General features: G+C 43.0%; 1 protein-coding gene across 1 annotated transcript in view; it reads right to left on the bottom strand.

Moving 5' to 3' along the window:
- Positions 1-885: 885 nt before the first annotated feature.
- The window catches only part of CFTR (CF transmembrane conductance regulator), a 162420-nt gene continuing 142533 nt past the window's right edge, over positions 886-20772 (bottom strand). Inside the window, 5 exon segments of the mRNA NM_001007143.1 lie at positions 886-1086; positions 2342-2447; positions 3264-3436; positions 11596-11685; positions 20596-20751. Coding sequence (NP_001007144.1) covers positions 886-1086; positions 2342-2447; positions 3264-3436; positions 11596-11685; positions 20596-20751 — 726 coding nt within the window.

The raw sequence follows: 20772 nt of genomic DNA, 5'->3' as shown, positions 1-20772 counted from the left end.
TGCACCTGCGTCCTCGGAGCTCCGTATTTCCACCCGCCTGCTTCCATGCCCTCCTCCCAGAGCTCCCGGGGGAGGAGGGTCTCCTGTGCCACTTCCCACTAAAGCATGTTTGTCTCCACGTCTTTCTGTCCCAAGCTCTTAAGAGCCTGTTACTTTCTGGAGGCTGGGGAACGTCAGGTCAACCTCTTCACCAAGGGAGTCACCCTGCCCCCTACCTGGGTGCCAGCTCCCTCTTCCCCGGGAAGGGGCGCATTCTCATGGGCTGGATTGCTTGCTTTGGGTGGAGCGGTGAGTGGTAGAAACAGGGGGTTCCCTCGGACTCCTGACCGGTACCCCGTGTTGCACGTGGCCTCAGGCCAGCTGACTCGGGGCCTCTAGCACGTGCCCCGCAGTGGAACAGCCGGGATGCCTCCCAGGGGATGGAGTCATGTTGTGGGCCATGTCGGGGAGGGCAGGGGAAAGGGGCAGGAAGGTCTCCGCACCAGCCAGGCTCCCAGGGGCCTTCCTTTAATCGAGGCTCCCGGTAGTGGGCCGCGTCCCCCTCTGGGCCACAGGGCGCGTGTGTCCCCAAGCAGCAGGCCCAGCAGCTCAGCGGACTGACCCCCACAGCAGCCCTCCCATCACTTCCCAGAGGAAAGGCTTTCCTGGGAGCTCGGCCTCGTGCGCCCACACGGCAAATCTTCAAGGGTCTGAAGTCCCTGTCACACAATTTGACCACTGCCCAGAAGTCACTTATCCAGATCCAGCCGAGTGTCCTTAATTCCCCTTATCAAGATTTTTTTTTTCCTTTTAAAAATACACATGACTCGTCCTTGGTTTCCGAAGTCGAACCCACATCCTCCTCCACCTTGATGAGCGAAGCCCCCTGCAAAGATCTGGGGTGCCCTAAAGCCTTGTGTCCTGCACCTCGTCTTCCGTCTCCTCCTTCAGGGCCGCGATCCTGGAAGGGGACCTCTGCCGGCTGGAGAGCCGGTGCGGGAGGAGGCCGGGCCGCTCAGGGGGCCCGATGGCCTGCCGGAAGGCGCTCCTCTCGCTCAGCAGCCTCTGGATGGACTCGAACTGCCGCAGCCTGCTGTCCTCGATGACCTAGGGGGGCAGCCGTTAGCGCGTCCCAGGGCCCAGGGTGCCCTCAGCCTGGTCCCCGGGGCCTCTGGCCTCCTGGGGCTCCTCCGTGTGTGAAAGGGGCTCTAGCCTTCTTTTTTTTTTTTTAAAGATTTACTTATTTATTCATGAGAGACACACAGAGAGAGGCAGAGACCCAGGCAGAGAGAGAAGCAGGCTCCCTATGGGGACCCCAACGTGGGACTCGATCCCGGGACCCCAGGATCACACCCGGGCCCAAGCCGGGCTTCAAACCACTGGGCCACCCAGGGGTCCCGGGCTCTAACTTTCTACTTGGCCTCTGGAAGACGGGAATTCCTTTCTTAATGGTAGAGGTGTGAGCCCTGTGGCTCCTCCGAGAGCCTTAAAGGAACCCCTGAGCCTGGCAGGTCAGCAGGGCCTCACCCACCGCCTCAAACCCGGTGTGAACACCGAGCGTGACACAAAGTCGAGCCTGTTCACAGCTCCCAACCGTTCCAAGCGAGGTGGCGGTCAGGAGGTGCCCGGGTGACGCCTCCTGGGAGGACCAGAGGGCCCCTCGGGAGCCCCAAGGCCTGGCCCCGGCAGGGCAAGAGATTGCGGGCCACCCCCCACCCCCACCCCATTTGTCACGTAAAGCTTCTAGGTAACAGCAAGTCCTCAGTAAGAAAAGCGTGTCCCTCCAGGAGCCTTGAAGGCCTTAACAGGAATGACGTGACATGTCCTCCTCGGAACTTCCTTGTGACTAAACCCCAGGGAATTTGTAAACATGGCTCGAAAGGCTCTGTGACAGCTTTGCAAGCACAATGAGGAGGTGGACGGGAGAGGTGCTCACCCGAGCTCTAAGCTCTAATGAGCAGAAGAATGAAGTGAGTCTTTCAACCACTATTAAAACCACACGTCGATTGCACGGCGATCCAGGCCTGCCCTGGAGCCCATCCAAGGAGACTTAGCTGTTAAAAGCATCGGGACTTAGACTCTCTTATGACTTGATCCCCAAATAAAGGGTTCAAATGTACAGATGTGTCTGTTGATTAATGTAACTCAATAGCTGGCTGCTACGTTAGATTTCCTGGATCCCCGCCTCACCTCGGAGCCCAAAGGAGCGCAGCTACCCTGAGTAGAGCTGGACGGCTGCGGGGCGCCTATTTGAAGGAAGCACTTGTACACTGTTGTGTTGTGATTTGCAGGAACCCCCATCTCAGCTATTGTTAACGAGAATTAAAGGAGAAGTAAGATCTTAAGCAAATTATAAGCTCACCAAGAATCGTTGACATTCCAACATCGCTTCTATCCTGTGTTCAGAGAGGATCACTGTGCAATCTGCAAACGCTTGCTTTAGGGTTCTTCGAATGATTTGGTATGTTCTAGAAAAGGAAGAAACTGGCACATGTAACATCACAGAGTGTCAATAATCTGCCTTTACCCTTGATGACACACCTCCTGTCCTGTCAGTTTAGTTCTTTTTAAATGACTTCTCTTTCTTCAAATACTTTTGTTAACCCAGTGCTGATGCAGAGTCTGCCATCATCAGCTCTCCCACCACGGGGCAGATTCTAGGTTTCCATGAACGAATAGGACAGATGTTTTGAAGGAAGTTTTGCAAGTGAGTACATTTCATTATCATGTGGAATCATGAGTGGTTCTCTTGTGCTATGAAGATTTCTTCAGAGAGGCAGAGCATGAGTATAAGCAGGGGGGAGGAGGCAGAGGGAGAGGGAGACACAGATCCCCCACCCCCATTCCCACCGCCAAGTAGGGCGCCCGACACAGGACTCGATCCCAGGATCCTGAGATCATGACATGAGCCGAGGGGAGACAGTCGATCGACAGGCGCCCCTAAAAAAATTTCTTACCATATAAATGGCATAGAAAGAAAAGTCATAAGAATCAGATTATGCCTAGGTAACTAAATATTTCATCATGTGTTGGCAAGGGGGAGAGTCTCTACAAAATTCCAAAATCACACTCAGAAGAGAACGTGGGACTCTTATCCCAGGAAATAAGCACTCGTGCTCACGTCAAACAGTGACTTTTCCACTGGGCAATCGTTTCACATCTGGGGGCTGGGGAGGCCTCCACTTGCGGACATGGCAGCCTACTGGGAATCGCTGTCAACATGAAGGAGGCGTCACAGATTCGCTCCCGTTGTGTCAATAAAGAGCAGGAACTCTGAAACTCACATTGGATCCAAATGAGCACTGGGTTCATCGAGCAGCAGGATTTTCGCCTTCCTGAGGACAGATCTGGCCAAGCACATCAACTGCTTGTGGCCATGGCTTAGGACGTAACCCCCATCCACCAGGACGAAATCGAGCTTCCCAGGAAACTGCTCTATCACAGATCTGAGTCCAACCTGCAGAAAAGAAGGAGGGAAATCACCGTGCTTGGAAGGGTAGTGTAGATCCCACAAGGTGAAAGACACTCGAGAAGTGACAATCTAAAAGCCTGAAAGTCCAGATTTCACATCAACAACCCACCACTCCCGTTATCTGGGTTTGATTGAACAAGAGTCTACATAGGCTCCTGGCAGCTCTAAAGGATGAGCCCACGACATGGTTCAGCTCTGTACTTAATTCAGGACATTTTCGACGAGTGCTTATTCTGCGCCAAGGGCTCCGCGTGAGGATTGAAAAAATGATAAATGGCACGTGGCCCCTGCAAGGCTCAGGATCTATAAAGACATACATAGATAATTGCAACACGATTGAACACATGCTGGAAAAGACAATATGTATAAAATGCAGGTCTTTGCCATATCTCAACAGCTTCTTTTATTCTACTTTCCATTCCCTTCTCTGTCCTAACAGCATGGACAGTAACAGGAAAGAATCAATTGGGGAGCTTCTTCACTTCATAAAAACTGATGATAAGAAATTGATGCCACTATGAAGTAAAAAAAAAAAAAAGAATGGTGGTGTACAACTAGAAGATTTAAAGGTGAGGTGGAATATGAGAGTTGTGTTAGGGCCAATGGCTTACGTTTTTAAGTTAGATGGAAAATAATCAGGTGAGGATGTGAACAAGATATAGAAACAAACTCTTCCAAAATAAGACACCAGTGATTGCAGTCTCGGCTCTTATCGCTTTTTTGGATGAGCGTGTGTTAACGTTTCTTGTTTGCCAAACGTTGCTGAGTGTTTGAGAGCCAAAGAGCTAGATGGATGATTGTCCCTACTCTTGGGAAGTCTGGGATTTAGTCCTGGGAAGGAGGATATAATACTCATTGTAATACAGGCAGAATGGGATGGATAATGGCTTTAGGAAACACTCCTGGGTTCAGTGATGAATTCACAGATGGCCCATATCACCATATTTGATCAGCAAATACTGATTGCCAATGATGCTCTTTTTCCTTGACTGGCTTCTCATTAAAGCAATCTCGCTTTGTGAGAATCCATTAATTTTGAAAAGAGTCTCTGAGATGGTAGGGAATGTAAACATATTAATTGGACGAGGGGGACTAGTCTGATGTGCCCTGGAAGACTCAAATGTAAAACTACTTTCAGATCCAAGGTTCTGAGATGTGAATAAAGATACCAGGTAGGAGCCAGAAGACCTGTGTTCTTTCTTTGCTTCTTCATCCTTTTGCTTTTTCTTGGCTTCAGCCTGTGAACCTGCTACGGTCTCTCCTATCACTTACCTCCGAGTTCTCCTTTAGCTCATATTCCATATCCACCTCCTTTGCACAAATCTCAAAAAAATTAGCATGCGTTTCTTGTCTCCACTGTCTCACAACACAGAACATTTTTTTTTCCTTCTTTGAACACCTATTCCTTGGCTTATGAGAAGCCACAAACTCTATGGCCACTTATTATCACGTGTGGGCAGCTCTTCCTCTTCCTGTCCCTTGAATATGTCTTCCTCACCCCTAACTCTTCAAACTCTCCTTCTGAGAGCTCCTTTGTTCTTAGGGTGTCAACTACCATGGATAAGTGAAGGATTTTTTGAATCTTTATCTCTAGCCCTGGCCATATTCCAAATACTTCTTAAATCCTCCTCCTTGCTCACCCCATTGTGGTGGCCATCATTATTCCTTAAGCTTCCCACTGCAAATCCCAAGTGATCAGTCTGTCAAGTGACCATACAAACACCCCAGGGACGCTTCTCAAATTACAGGTTTGACCATCTCATTTCTCTCTTTGAAACTTCTTCCTTACAGAATAAAACTGAGCCTTCTCACATGACATAAAAGGCATCCAGGATGGCATCCCTGCCACCCTTGCTTCCAGCAGCACCAAACAGCTTGTAGTTCCCTATACACCTTGACGCACCCTTCTGAATGTCCCTGGTTATCCTTTAGGGCAGTTAGGCAGCTAGCCATGGTAGTATTTGTGGAAATTTAGCCATGGTAGTATTTGTGGAAGTTTCCCCTGTTAGACTGATTTTTGAGGGTAAAAACACACGCCCGAGTGCCAATATTGGGTGCGCCGTCAGCTTTGACACATTCGTCCATTTGTTCAACAAATAAGTACTGAGACCCTAGAATGCTGGCCAGAAAAAACCCAAACATGGTTTTGAAGAATTCAAAAATGAACCAAACTTAAGAGTGACAAATGAGAAGTTAACAAGTGCTGACTCTGTCCTGCCGATATAGAGCGCAATCTAAGACAAGCATCTTTCCTATCTGGGTGTTTTTCTCATCTTTAAGACTCTATAAAATGCCTTAAACATAGAAGTATAAAATTAGAAGTTCTTTAACACCAATAAGGACTTTAAAAAAAATTTAAGTCAAATTAACCATCAGGAAAAGTACAGATTAGATGGATGTTAACAAAGCTTATTGCGGTGATCATTTCACATTGTATACAGTTATCCAATCATTACGTTGCACACTTGAAACTAATACAGCCAAATGTCAATTATACTTTAATTAAAAGTAAAAGTGCTGATTAAAGGTTGGAGTTCTGAAGTCAAACAAAAGGGGCTTCACCTCTGCACTTCTCCTCTCCTGGGCTCACGATATCAGATGTGTCACTGTAAGTCTCACTTACCTCACTTGAAAAAAATGGGGAAAATAATAGTATGGACTTCAAAGGACTATACTTGGGGATTAAGTGAGTTAATTTCTGGAAAGATGTTGCCACACAGAGAGGTGCATGGTAAGCACCTAATCCATCCTAACTACTAGTAGAACTTGGGAAATCCCAAGGACATGGGCCTGGTCACTGAGACACTACCCTGGTATGACAAGATTTGTAAGATTTTTGCCTTCACAAGTTGCCTTGCGGAGGACATTAGGAGGAAGTACTGCAACACTATTAATTTATATCACACCTCTAATAACGAGGTTGAGATATTGGTAAAATGTAATGGCACATACAGTGTTCTCCCTCTAGATCCACACCGATCACATGATTATTTCCCTAGCCACCATACTATATTATATTTTTTGTGTGTTTTTTCCCAGATGAAAACTATTTCTTAAGAAAATAATTAAGTACCTAAATATTTATCACTGTCCATATTTGGAGAACAAAATTATAAGAAATAAATGACAGTGAGAACAACCTAGGGTCTATTTTGCAACATTCCTATCTTACTGTTTTACTCACTATCTAGTAAAAAAAAAAAATCACATTCACTAGAGAAAGATCAACATGAGTTAGCAAAGCTTTAAGTTTTGAAGTAAGTAAATATTTGACAAATTGATCAATTGCCTATTTTCTGCCAGATGTTGTGATAGGTTTTGGAGAGACAGTGGGAGGCCAGACAGACTAATGAATGTTTTTGGAAAGTTACAAAGTTATTACCATAACTCTATGTGTAACGAACTTTATATGCTGGTAAGAACGGCTTAAATTAACCTAATGATTATTTGAATGTAAATGACTGCTCAGTGCTCAGTCACACAGTCTTTAATAGATTCTTAATGAGGGTTTATTAAATTCTAGGTACTATGGCAGACTTGGGGATTCAAAGATGAATAACACTAGGCCCTGTCTTGAAGAAACTCATGGTCCAGGTGGGGAGAAAAATAATAAGTCAGAAATTACTGTTCATAGGGCTGTGAGAAAAGAAAAAAAAAAACAGATTGAAAAGGTAATTGCCACAGAGATAATCTAATTTAGTAGCTTAATAGCAGAATTCTTTATATATTAACATATACACATTTATATATATATGTGTATATATATATATATTCCTGATATAATGTTAGTTACATATATCACAAATTATTTTTCAGTAGTTTAAAATAAATATAAATTTTAGCTTACCTCTGTCCAAATTAAGGTAAATTAAAATCTACTAGAATCCAAACACTTATCATTTTTATTCCAACTTAGCATGAAAAACACATAAAAGTATCATCACCAGTTTGTGGATATAAACAACTTTACAACAGAAGACTTTGCCAGCTTTATGCGGTTGAGCTGAAAAATGTATTTACAAGGAAAAAATTTTGTCTTGTGACATATCAGGTTAAACAAAATGTATTATGGTCTGTAAAGGACCAGATATTTTCTTCAAAATGTTGACTCTTGCTATTGCCACACTCTGGAATGTTATTATGGGGCAAGAGTTTGCTCTTGTGAGAAGAAAACATGGGGGGAAAAAACCAGAAAAGTGAATTGCGGTTGGACTGAATAGTCCATTAGCAGGTAGTTATAAAAATAGACACTCTCAACTCCTTTAAGCACTGCTTCTGCTACTCTGCAGGTTTTCCAGGGCAGATTTTCCACTTAAAAGGCCACTGTCTCCTATGTAGCTTGCTCTTTAAAATATCTAGCTATCAATGTGTTAGGAAGGGAACTATTTTATAAGTTATCTAAAAAGCAAACAGTTACCAAAAAGCCTTTGTTCTAAAACCAACAGATAGGCTGCTTCAGCCACAGACAACTAAGAAAGCTCATGGAGGTAAGAGCCAGTGAACCCGAAGTCTAAGGATGCGGCCGTGCAGCATCCACCAAGCCCCTCAGACTTCTCAAGGCTCAGCGTGCTCGTTGCTAATGGCAACACCTGTTGTGTACCAATCACAAGGTTATCTTCGAGATGGATCACAGGCAAATCATCTGTTTATTCATCTAAACAAATGAATCTAATCCTTCATTTAAAAAACCCAATGAAGCCATTTATTTGTTCATTTGATCAACCAATATTTACTGACCACCATCCACATCCCGACACTACCGTAAACCCTGGAAATACTGCAGTGAATGAGACATCCCCCCTGCCCTCAAGGGATTTACAGTCTGGTGGGGAACGTGAACAAGGTCAGAGGTGAGTCTATCCAGGGAGAAGAATGCTATGAAAGGGCTGAGGGTATAGGACACACCTAGGAGGGGTTCCTCCCTCAGGATTGGAGCCTCAGGGAAGGTTGCTAGAAGTGATATGGGAAGAAAAGACCTGAATAATGAGCAGGGGCTGGTGGGATTTCCCAGGTACAGAGAACAGCATGATAAAAAAAAAACCTCTGGACATCAGAGAGCACATGCTTTAGAAGCTGCTTTAGAGGCTGGACCGTGGTAAGCAAGGGGAGACTGGGGCATGAGTTTAGAAAAGCAAGCAAAGATCAAATCATGAAGGACCTTGGAAACCACCTTAACCAGGGTGGACTTTGTCTAAAGGATGACAAAGAAGCAGAAGGGGAGAAACAAGTGATCAGATACAGGGTTAAGAAAGATCACCAGAGCCACAAAGAGCAGAATGAACTGTAGGAAGCCAATGGGAGGGAAATCAGTGAGGAGTCTGTTTCAAATTCCCCCATGAGAGTTAAGAGTGGTGTCAGATGGGGATGGGAACATTCTAGATATTTGCAGGAAGTGGCATTAATAGGACTTGATAGGTGGGGAGAGGTGAAGAAGTCGGGAATCAAGAGTTAAGTCCCAGGTCTTGGCTTTGGGCACCTAGAAGGTGCTGGTGCCATTTGCTGAATTAGGAACACAGGACAGCTGTGCACACTGGGGCAGAAAAAGTCACTATGGAGACAAGGGGCTCGTCCGCGCAGAGGTGTCAGGCAGGGAGCCGACTGGCAGATTTGGGAGTCTCAGCATAGTGGCATTAGTTCGAGCTGAGAGGTAAATTTCCCAGGAAGAATAAGTAAAATAAGACTATTATAAAGGATTCTGTGAAACATCAACATTTGAAAGATGGCCAGGTGAAGATCAGATGGAAACAGGATCATACTAGTGAAGAGTCACTTAATACCTATTATTTGCCAGGCCCTGGGCTTGTCCGTAACGTGTATGCCTCAAAAGTCACAACAACCTTAGCAATCTATTGAGCCACAATGTTAGGGGTCTATTATTTTTTTTTCCAGTCTCTTGAAATTCTTTTGGTCTACACAACTGATAGAGTCAGTGCTCCCGGGGAAAAGCTATCCGGCTTGGAGTCATCTGGGGATGGGAAAATGAGACCATCTCAGTCCAAGATCTTAGATAGACACCCTCTTTCCCTACTTTGGGATGCACACGTGCTTTAACTTCACCCATAGAATGATGAGGCTCAGCGTGCGGAGATGAACGTGGGCTATTTACGCTCGCTCGGCTTCTAAGCCTTAGAACCAGTAACGAGGCACGATCCTCATGGCCTCACGAAACCTAGTCCACATCAACACGAACAAAGTTTCGTGCTGGAGTGTGGGGACAATTGCGAGGTAGGAATGAAGTGTTTCTTGGCCTGGTGGCGTCATCGTGCGTACTTCTGATTTTCACTTGGGGGAAAGCGGAATTATGAAGGAGGCGCTGTTGAGATAAGAGTCAGGTGTTTGGCTAATCTGCTGTTACTCAGCTCATGTCTCTCTATTGACACAAGTCATACCGAGGTCACAGAGAGGACTGGATGAGATGCCATACGTCCCGGTTTGCCCTGGACAGTACCGGTTTATGCCCTTGGTCCCAGTATCCTGTCCAGTTTAGAAACTGACACACCCCAAAATGTTCCTGTTTGGATAAATTGTATGACCAACCACGTGGACAAAAGCCCAGGACTTGTAACTCTTTAAACCAATGATTTTCTGCCTCTCTGCTCCTCTGGACTGTTGCTTATGTGTGTGCTACCTTTGGGCCTCCTCAACAGAAAGTTATCATCACTACTCAAAGCACATGACGTGAACGTAAGGACAGCATCATCATCTTGGTTTATGAATGACAAAGCATTTCTTAAAGTAGGTAAAAAAAAAAAAGAGCCAAATATGAGTTTATCAAATGCATATCTAGACAGGTAATATGTATGCACTGTACTGGTGTTTAAAATTTTAACCGTGTCTTCTAAAATTTTAGGTTTTTATGATCTTGACTTCCTGTAAATTTGATTGTGACTTGGCAACAGTTGCTGATTTTATAAAGTCTAATGTCTTCCTCCCCAGGTCCTGCCCCACCACACCGTGTTCCTATAGCTCATTCTCTGAAGTCACATCAAAGATCTCCAAATGTGCCACTTGCAATTTAGTTAATGTTTTCTTTAAAACTTCTGTTTGTTGGGTAATAAGGAAACTTTGATAATAAAAATAGCTAATCTAAGTGTATTTTATGAGGGGCATATTAAGGTTGGGCACTCAGGGGGTAAGTGTTTCACCCTCACAAGCATGTCAAAGCTCCTGGCAAGATCCAGTCCACAGGGTGGGAAGAACGTTCGGGAAAAACAGAATTGGGCCAAACTATGGGAAATAGTGGAATAAAGTTGTTCTCTAAGAAGACCTTTGAATCTCAATGTTCTTAGGTCCCATAATTATAGTCTGCCCCTAACTAGGGCTTTGGATGTAAGCCTCAAATGTAATGAAATAGAACAGTTTATGTTCTCCTTTTCTTCCATATAATGCCTCCATGTCCAAGAACAATCACCTTACAGCTGGGGTATTCTGTTAAGGAAATCAAGAATTTTGCTCCCAGCACTCTAAATTCTTCCACTTGATGCCTTCAACTATAATGAACCACCCTAATGGCTAAATACAAGGTATTATTCGGTAATTTTGATTCCATTTTAATCCACATATTTCCTATATGGTCCTACCGACCTCAAGGAAGGGAGCATGCCATGGGACTCTCTGCCTAGAAAGGCTCACAGCCACATCCCCTGAAAGCAGCTGACTTCTGGTGACTTCCAGAGACAACCGCAGCCTTTTGCAGGTGCTCTAGAGGGATCGTCATTTCTCTGAGCTAAACCCATGCTTCCTAGAGAAGTGTTCCATGTTATGCCAAAGCTTCTCCTAGGGCTGAGAATGCTTCAGGACCCAGACAGAGAGGGTGGGCGAGAAGGTGCGGAGAGATGGTCCTTGGAATCACAAACAATCCTGGAGCCCTGTAAAGTTCCTGGGTCTGCCCCTGACGGACACTGAGGAAGAAGGCTGACGCAGTGCTGCCTCTGGGGTCTAAGAGCTGAAGACTCAACACACAGAAAGGGTAGGTCTAGTCCAAAGTAGTGGGGGCTCCAAGTGTGTCAGTATTCTCCACTTCAAGGTTGTACACACACATATGTGCACGAAGGTAAGTGTGTAAGTGATCTCGGTTATGACAACCACTTGTGTGTGTGTGGTTGAGCTATCTTTTTCAAAATTACTTCAGTTGGCAACCTTACCTCATCCGCAACTTTCCATATTTCTTGATCATTCCACTGTCCATAGGGATCCAAGTTTTTTCTAAATGTTCCAGAGAATATAAATACTTTCTATAGCAATAAAGAAAAAGAGGAAAGTATGAATAACCTAAACACCTTCGTATGTTTCCATTATTGTATTGCAAAATACTTGAAGCAGAAAAAAATACTTTAAAACAACAACAAATAGCCATGTACTTACCATCTAGTTTTCTTAAATTTTATTTTATTTTTTAGATTTATTTATTTTTTTTACTTGCAAGAGAGAAAGAGAACATGCACAGGGGGCAAGGGGGAGGGACAGAGGGAGAGCAAGAGTCTTCAGGAGACTGCAGAGCCCAACGTGGGGCTCGATCTTAAGACCCTGGGATCACGACTTAAGCCGAAACGAAGAGTTGGATGCTTAACCCACTGTGCCACCCAGGAACCCCTGGTTTTCTTAAATTTTAAAAATTTACCATAGTTGTTTTGTGTCTTCTTTAAAGAAATAAAACATCCCAGCTACATTGGAAGCCCCCTGTGAACACTTATCTAGTCCCAATATCCTTAGGAGAAGGACACTAAGATGATTGTAGGTTGTAGGAAATTAAAATTTTGTTTTATTCCTAGCACTTTTCCTTACTTAGAGTAAATACAGCATAAAATCAAACAGTTAAACAGTGTATGCTTATGAGTTATAATTTACTTGTTAGAACAAATTCCTATTTTATTCATATATTTTCCTTGGATTCCTTTGATAAATCTAGCTTCCTAGAGGATTTTGCAATTGTTTGAATTTACGGACTCTTTATTTAAACATACATGTTCATCTGGTCTATAAACCAAGGCACATCTCTACTTGTACAACCAGGAGAAAGCCACAACTTAGAAATCAGTGAAAAAAAAATGGAAATCAAGTATTTGTTTAGGTGAGTGCACGTAACAGAGGAGGTGGATCCCACTGAGATGATGGGATGACCAGGTGATGCCCTGCAAGGAGCACTGCACAGCTGTCACCCTGAGACACCCTCCTTGCCATATCGCGGTTACTGAGGTCTGCTCATGTGGCTATAAATATTTTTTAAAAGAAAACCACTCTCACTGCGAAGTGCTGATGACACAATAATACTAATTTTGCGTCCTCTCCTTGTACATATGAGCTAACTGCAAAGTACTTTTGATGTTAACATTCAGGATAATATTTTCTTTGCCTTTTTTCTTTTGCCTTTGATTATATCCACCGAAGAGAATTAAGCACTACATTTTTTGAAGTTCTTAGTTTCCACAAATTGCCTTAGCCAGAGAGAAAGCTCAACATCCATCTGATCCGTAAGGAACTGCACAAGACAGGAGGGCCCCAGATTAACCGTCTCTGTGGCTCTTGGGCAGAACCAGGGTATCCTCACTGTGGCGGCAAGATCCAAAAAGGGTCACATTAAAGACCTCAATCCCTAGGGAGTGTCTTACGGCTTAAATAATAAAGTTGCACCAAAAATCTCAGGAACACTCTAGAGAGGGCAACAGGAAGACTTATACTGGTATTTCTTAACCTGCATCAACATCATCTTCCTAGGGGCGCCTGGGTGGCTCAGTGGGTTAAGTGTCCGACTCTTGATTTCTGCTCAGGTCATGATCTCAGGGTCGTGAGGATCGAGCCCCACCTCAGCTCTGTGCTGGGCATGGAGCCTGCTTGGGATTCTCTCTCTCTGCCCCTCCCTGCTTCCCCCACTTTCTTGTGCTCCTGTGCTCCCTCTCACACTCTTAAAAAGAAAAAAACCATCTTCCTTAGGGGGAACTTATATTGCTTTACGGAGGCGGATATAAGGGATGAATATATGACTCCTAAGATAATGGATATATTTGTGCATCTTCCTCCAAGCTTCCCAGGAAATGAAAGTAATGTCCAAAGAAGCTAAAGAGAGCAGACAAAGAGAATTATCGGGGAATTCTGATAAACTAAGAATCAAATAAGAAGCGGCTCTGAAAACCTGAATCAATTCATTATTTAGCAATTGGGCTTATCTAGTACCTAAAGTTCAAAGGCTTACCAAAGCAATTTTGCTATTTGCTGTCTTTTACATTTTTTTTCCTCTAATATTGTGGTTCTTTGTATAAAAGGTTTCTTGCATTATAGAGAAAGACAGAAAATAACAACTGTGAGGGTTTATGAAATACCAGACAATACATTACATGTTTTGGAGACGTTGTCTCCACTGGGCATCAAGATCTGGAACACAGAGCTTCACTTTATGGCACGTTTACCATAGTCCAGGTACGGCCCTTTACACGCATTATCTCTTTTCAACTTCCAATCAGCCTAATGGAATAAATCCTATTATGGGATACAAGGATCTCACAGCTGATCCTGTGAGAGGTTAAGTGACTTTTCTAACAGCACTCAGCTGGCAGATAGCAGAGCTGGAATTCAAGCCCAGGGGTGTCTGTTCCAAGTACGTGCACTACGTCTCCAGTCCTGCGCAAGCTAGTTTTCACCTCTGATCTGGAGCTCAGGAATGAGTAAGGTTGTGTAGAAGCAGCTCAGTGGGCCTAGAAAGGGGCCGATCAGTGCTCAGCGTCACAGTCTTGGCGCGAGCATCGCTAGCCATACCCTGGCTACAGGCTCAGCTCCTACACCATGAAGGGAGCGGTTGGCTTCCTCCCCCCAGGCAGCACCTGAGTGGAAGGGTTTTTATATGGGCTACAGTGTCTTTGTAACCTTCAAGGACATTTACCCAACCCCTGGAACAGAACAACAGGGAATTTTAATTTGACCCAATAGAATAATGTCATTATTCTGGAGGACGCTGGGGGGAAGCCAAAGGTATCAAAACAACAAAGCAGCCACAGAAGGGATTAAAGGTAATGGAGCTCACTGAGATGCTGTGACCATGCAGCTCTGGCCAGGAGGTCGACCTGCAAACAGGAGCCCAAGCTCCGGAGCCTCAGTGTTCTCATGGTAAAATGGGGAAATGGCGCCTTTCCTCTCAAACCTGCTCTACCTATAGGCCTTCCCATTTTGATAAGTGCATGGCAACTTCACTTCCTCAATCCAGAGGTCTTCTTTCTCCTCGATCCTCCCAGATGGAATCAATCATCAGTCCTGTGGATTTTGCCCTCAGATGTATCTCAAATCCAGTTATTTCTCCATCCCTACCACCACCACATAGTTCAAAACGCCAATGTGGCTCTCTGGAACAGTTAAGAACCTTTAATTGACATCCGTCTTCTCACTCTTGCCTCCCTTCCAGTCTATTTTTAGTTAGCAACCAACGCAACTGCTACACATATAAGTCGGATTGTCCTCAATCTTTAAAAACCTTTGGCTTTCCATAACACTCAAGGCAAAATGTAAAATCCTGAAGATGGCCTGCAGACCCTACGTGATTTAGCACCTTGTATCTCTTCTGGCTCATTTAGCACCTTGCTCTATTCCTTCCCCTTTTCCACCACAGCCACGTGGCTTTATTTCACTTCAGTTTTTTATACATTCTAAGAATTTCAGCCTGGACATTCTTCCCATGGCCAGTCTTTAAGGAAATAATACTAACTATCCATTAAAACTTTGATCTTAAAAAAATAAAACTTTGATCCTTTTACATCATCTTTGGGAAATGGTATGCCTCATTTTATCTCATTATAGTTTAATAATTTACATATAATACTTGTCAAGTGTATGGCAATATGTTATATGTTCATTTTATTTGAAATAGAAACATATTCAAAATTGTGAAGGAAGCAAGCCGTGGAAATTAGACATCCCGTAGCCTCAGATGTAGTGGATTTGATCCCACTCAGAAACTCTGTAGGCCTATTGTTTATACTTTATTTCTAGCATTAAAGTAATGCTTTAATTTTAATTATAAAAAATTGACTGAATGGACTGGTTCAGCTCGAATTAAATTTCACACAATTAACTAAACATTTCATTCCTGTCTTATAAATAGTATCTCTTCCTTTCAGAAATGCCAGCAGGTGTCTCGGTTCTGTTTTCTAAACTGAAGTTTCCACAAAGGCATCTCTAAAGCTGAAAGGTCCCTGCAGGTCACCTTCTCCCAGGTTTACAAATGAAACAGCCAAGGCCCCAAGAAGTTATGTGGCTTGGCCAAGGTGACACAGTCAGATGGATTATACAGCAAAAAATACACCTGAAACTAAAAATCACAATGATCCCCTAAGAAACTGGTCACCAATAGGAAAACGAGGATGTGCAAATATTTGATATTTATTTAATGTCATGGATGTATGGCATAAAGAGCAATTCTTGGGACTCCAGGAAGAATAAAGAGAGCACCATTGTTCACCAGCTGACTAATCTCTTTCCTGAAGCTGATTCCTCAACTTCTAAACTCAGTGAAGGTGGCCGAGCCTCTGTGGGGTGCTCAGAGCTGGTCACATACCACTGCAGCAGGCAGCGTGTGTTAGCCTTGGGTGTCAAACGAAACAAAAAAGCAATCTGGCTTCCATGGTGATTGAATATAGAATAAATTAAATAAGCGGGAGGAATGACTCCTTTCCTTATGCTTATAATGCTGTTTTGTTTTACAAGTTCACATACAGTTATGTTAAAATGTGGCCCCACTGCTTAGAAGCATCACAGTGGCTGGCTCTGATCCTACCTTCTGACAATGTCTGCAAAATTTTATTATAAATTGAACGTGTACAATAAAAATCTATCCAATTCCCACAAATCAAGATTCTAAGGTTGCATTATAGAATGTCTAAAAAATAAGTGTTGTTTGGCTCTGAAGAATATCTATTAAATGAGAGCAAGGTAAACAAAGTATTAGTCAAAAATGTTTAAGATTTAGAATAGAGGATAATCTTACCATGTTACATATAATTTACTTATGTGTAAATGAGTGCACGTAAGATGTTCAGATATTTGTTTCCTGGAAAGTCATCTAATGTTTCTCAACCTTTTATACTACAACTTTCCAGTATACACTTGTTGAGAGAGAGCATATTTATTTATTTATTTATTTATTTATTTATTTATTTATTGAGAGAGAGCATTTTTAAAAATGATTTTCAGATCAGACAAAATTGCTAAAATTTTCAGCTCAGAAATAGTGGTTGTGTCATACTAATATCCACACTGGTTATTCTGCTCTTCTCCCTTTTTTTTCTCTTTTTTCCAAGCAAACTTTACACCCCGCCCTCCCCTCCCCCCCCCTGCAATGTGGGGCTCAAACTCAGGAGCCTGAGGTCAAGAGCCACAGGATCTACCCAGTGAGCCAGGCAGGCATCCCTTCTCTTTTCCCTTGAGTTTGGCACCCTGCCCTCACTGTGGTCTTCATTATTGTCCTGGACTTTACCACGTGACATCTGGAGAGTTTCTCAGCCCTACTTCCTGCCTCTCCAGAGCCTTCTGGAAGTCCTCCACACACAGCAGGCGCTTCCAGTACCCTTTCACCATCCTCTTCCTGGCCCAGCAAGAGTGAACTCATTCCCCACTGGGGTGTATCAGTACTTACCAGGTCTTTTCCCCTTTCCCCTAATACTCCCTAACATGTGGCCTCCCCTGTCCTTTGCGCCCCAACTCTTTCTAATCCCCTTCTCTGTACTTGTTCATAATATCCCTTTCTGTCTGGGATCCTGGAATATGCTTTCCACAACACCCTGCCCCCAACCTTTCCAAAATCTACAAATGCTATGGCCCATTATGACCCACCTTAATTCCCACCTGCTCTGTGAAAGGGCCCGTACTCATCTGTTCATAGCGGTGGGAGGAGAAAAGAGGGAGGATACAGTGACAGTGACCTGCTAGAGCAGCTACAGCAGGGCTGACGGCTGTACTCACCCTCGTAATTACCCACAATGACCCCTGAGCAGACCCATGCCTCGACTCATGACTAGGTATAATTAACTATCCTTGGTAACCAAAACGGTAATTTTGGTTTCTTCTTCTACTCTCTGACATCAGTTTTGAACTTCTCATTGGAAGCTCATAGGTGGGATGGAGACCTCAATGCCTTTTACATAACTATAGAATCTATAGCATATAGAATGATAGTATGCTCTAATTTTAAGCATATAGGAGTTTCATAACTAATTATGAAATCATTAATTATTATTACACTGAATGAGAACTGAGGCACTCCCAATACCATTGCTTGAATCTACAGACCAGTGTCTTGGCCCTATTGATGCCCTTCACAGCAAAAGTCATTCCAACCCTGTGGTGGAATCATATGCGGGCATGGGTTATTTCCAGGTCATAAGGTCTCATTCCAAGTATAGACCTAATCATTTACTTAAAACAGCTTGCAGCCTTTCAAAGTCATAATTGAAGTTCTACAAATATGCTTAAAAATTGTTTTTCTGGGGGCACCTGGGTGGCTCACTGCTTGAGCACCTGCCTTTGGCTCAGGTCATGATCCCAGGGTCTTGGGATCGAATCCCACATTGGGCCCCCTGCAGGGAGCCTGTCTCTGCCTCTCTGTGTGTCTTTCATGAATAAATAAAATCCTAAAAAAAAAAATTGCTTTTTTGTCCTTCAATAATAAAGTGCTTAACAAAGTTCAAGGCTAATAAACAATGTCTAGTCTTAATGTCCGAATTGCCTAAGGCAATGGGAGTCTGACTATAGGCTGTCCTGCCTCCTCTCCCTGCCCCCAGACCGAGCTCACAGGTAAAGTGGGACAAGTTAAAGAAGGCTCCACCTTGAAATGTACATCGTACCCTTTTCTCCAGGCTGGTGCATTCTCCAAGATTGCTTTCCAGCTGTAGGAGAGAATGCATGCACGCACACGTGTGCGCACACACACAAACACAAACACGCGGAGCAAGAACTTGCCTAAACTAATGACATCTTGTGATGCCACAACTGATGCCTCAGGATCACTATGAGGGAGAGAAAAAGTGTTTTGTTCAAAGTTCTGTTTGGTCTGTTCCTGTTTCGTGTGTCTAAAAACAAGGGACTAACTGACCCAGAGCTATCTCATGTTTCCATGTCAGAGATGCCCTTGCAAGGTCAGAAGGATGGAAGGAAGAGAGATGGAAAAGCAAACAAAATACAGTTCTTGGATTTTTAACCCTCTCTTCTTTCTTTCTTTCTTTCTTTCTTTCTTTCTTTCTTTCTTTCTTTCTTTCTTTCTTTCTTTCTTTCTTTCTTTCTTTCTTTCTTTCTTTCTTTTTAGATCAAACTCCAGGCAAAGAAGAAAAAATTACTTAATTTGAACTTCTCAAGGAAAATTAGGAAAATAAAAGCATCTCCTACTTAGGATATTAAAAAGGCACAAGGAGTTTGCCCTCTCTTCCTCGGGCATTCACTTAATGTTCTTAATGTTCTTAAGATGTCACTGGAGAAAAAACCTTATATCCTATCTACAGATGTCCCTGTGATACGAGGAGACAGTCCCAGAAACCAGCGTCATAAAAACATATAATGAGATGTATCTATATTAGCATGATCATGCATTTTTGAAGGCACATATCAAAGTACATCTTGTTTAGTTTGTATAATTTTATGATGTTTGAAGCCACAGAAGAGGGAAAATGAAATAAAGGCAGGTTTGGAAGATTTACTTCAGCAAAAAGGCAAGACACAGAATTTCCATAACTGGTTCATTTGGTTTTTCTCCGGGTCTTGCATTTAGGTTCCCTAAATAGAACATCTAATTTCTAAAAAATCTATCACAGGCAGATAAACTCAAGGATTCCCAGTGAAATTATTTTTTAAAGCTGTACTTGTGATCATGCATAGATTGGTGTGAATAATACTAACAAAAAAACCCAAAAGCTTCACTACTTGCAGTTAAAAATGGGGCCGGGAGACTTAGAGTCAAATGAACAGCAACGCTTCTTGGACAACCAGACACCCAGATTCTATTCTGTGTTCGTCAACATTGTTATCTTGCCTAAGGCTATCACCTCGGGATACTTGTATTCTCAGTGTTTCTTTATCTTTAGACCATCTGACAATCTTTTTTTTTTTCTTTCTGAAAAACAAAACTGTTTTTCAAAAGTTCAACCAGGATTAAGCTTCTGGCAATATGGCAAAGTCTAGACTAGACAAAAAAAATTAAAAGCATCAATCTAGCAGTTACAATATTTAGTGCCTGTTTAGGTGAAAAAAAAAGCAAATGTTCCACTACGGTAATCTATCAAGAAATACAAGCTTTTTTTTTCAGGCTAGATTTATGGTCAATCTGGAGATGCTCCTGGCATTTTAATTTTGCGTTAAATGTAGAGAATTGTTAGAATGTGCTGGTGGAAATGGATTCAGCTCATTAGTACAAAGGGAGCAATGTGGTAGCTAAAGCAAGCCGTGAATGCGCCCACAGAGAAGAAAGCAAATGCCAGTAGAAATGCTACATGTGCCTTTCAGATTTGGCTCCAGTAAAGACATTCCTTGGTTTCCATTGAGATCATTTTAAACTGGATCTGCTATTTCTCTCATATATAAGAAATCTTCTTCTACAATGACACAGATAGAATGCTACTAAGCCAGTGAAGTAGAGACCCTTTGTGACCCAAATCGAAGAGTGACATTAAAAAAAAGAGGCTACAGATTAATCTGACATGATTCGTTTCATCCAAAGAACAAAAAACAGTCATTATACTTTCTATTTTCAATTCTACTACTTCATGCTTCCAAGTGTTTCTTATTTCAGCAGCATCATTTATATCTTGCAAAGCATTTCTCAACCTGCTGGGATTGCTAACTTGGAGCTCAGACCACTGAAGGGGGGGGTGAAAAAAAAACACTGATTAAAAACGAAAGTCCCATCCTCCCATGTGGATTGTGTCTTCTGGGAGAGATGATCAAAACTATTAATAGTTCAATCACTGGATGGAGAGAGTTCCAAACTTTTATAGATAGTTTTCTTTTTCCCTGTGGAAATACTGCATTGCAGGAAAAAAGAAAGCAATAAATAATAAATATATTTTACAGGGAAATGTGATTTTCTGGAATTTAAGTGTCAAATAATGTAAAAAAATAGTTATTAATTTTTCTTTCTTTTTATTATTATTTTTTTTTACTAAGTCTTTCTGCCTTACCTGTGGGATCACCCCAAAGGCTCTCCTCCATTCTTGCAAAGGGATTGAGTCCCAAGACACGCCATCTATTTGGATTTCTCCCTCAGTGTTCACCAGTCTCAAAAGAGCAGATAACAAAGTACTTTTCCCTGATCCAGTTCTTCCCAAGAGGCCCACCTAGAAAACAAGAGAGACAGA

Source organism: Canis lupus, chromosome 14 (genome assembly GCF_011100685.1).
Source record: "Canis lupus familiaris isolate Mischka breed German Shepherd chromosome 14, alternate assembly UU_Cfam_GSD_1.0, whole genome shotgun sequence".
In the NCBI taxonomy this organism is placed as follows: Eukaryota; Metazoa; Chordata; class Mammalia; order Carnivora; family Canidae; genus Canis; species Canis lupus.
Note: the sequence above shows the minus strand (reverse complement) of the source record. Positions and strands in the feature narration are given on the sequence as shown.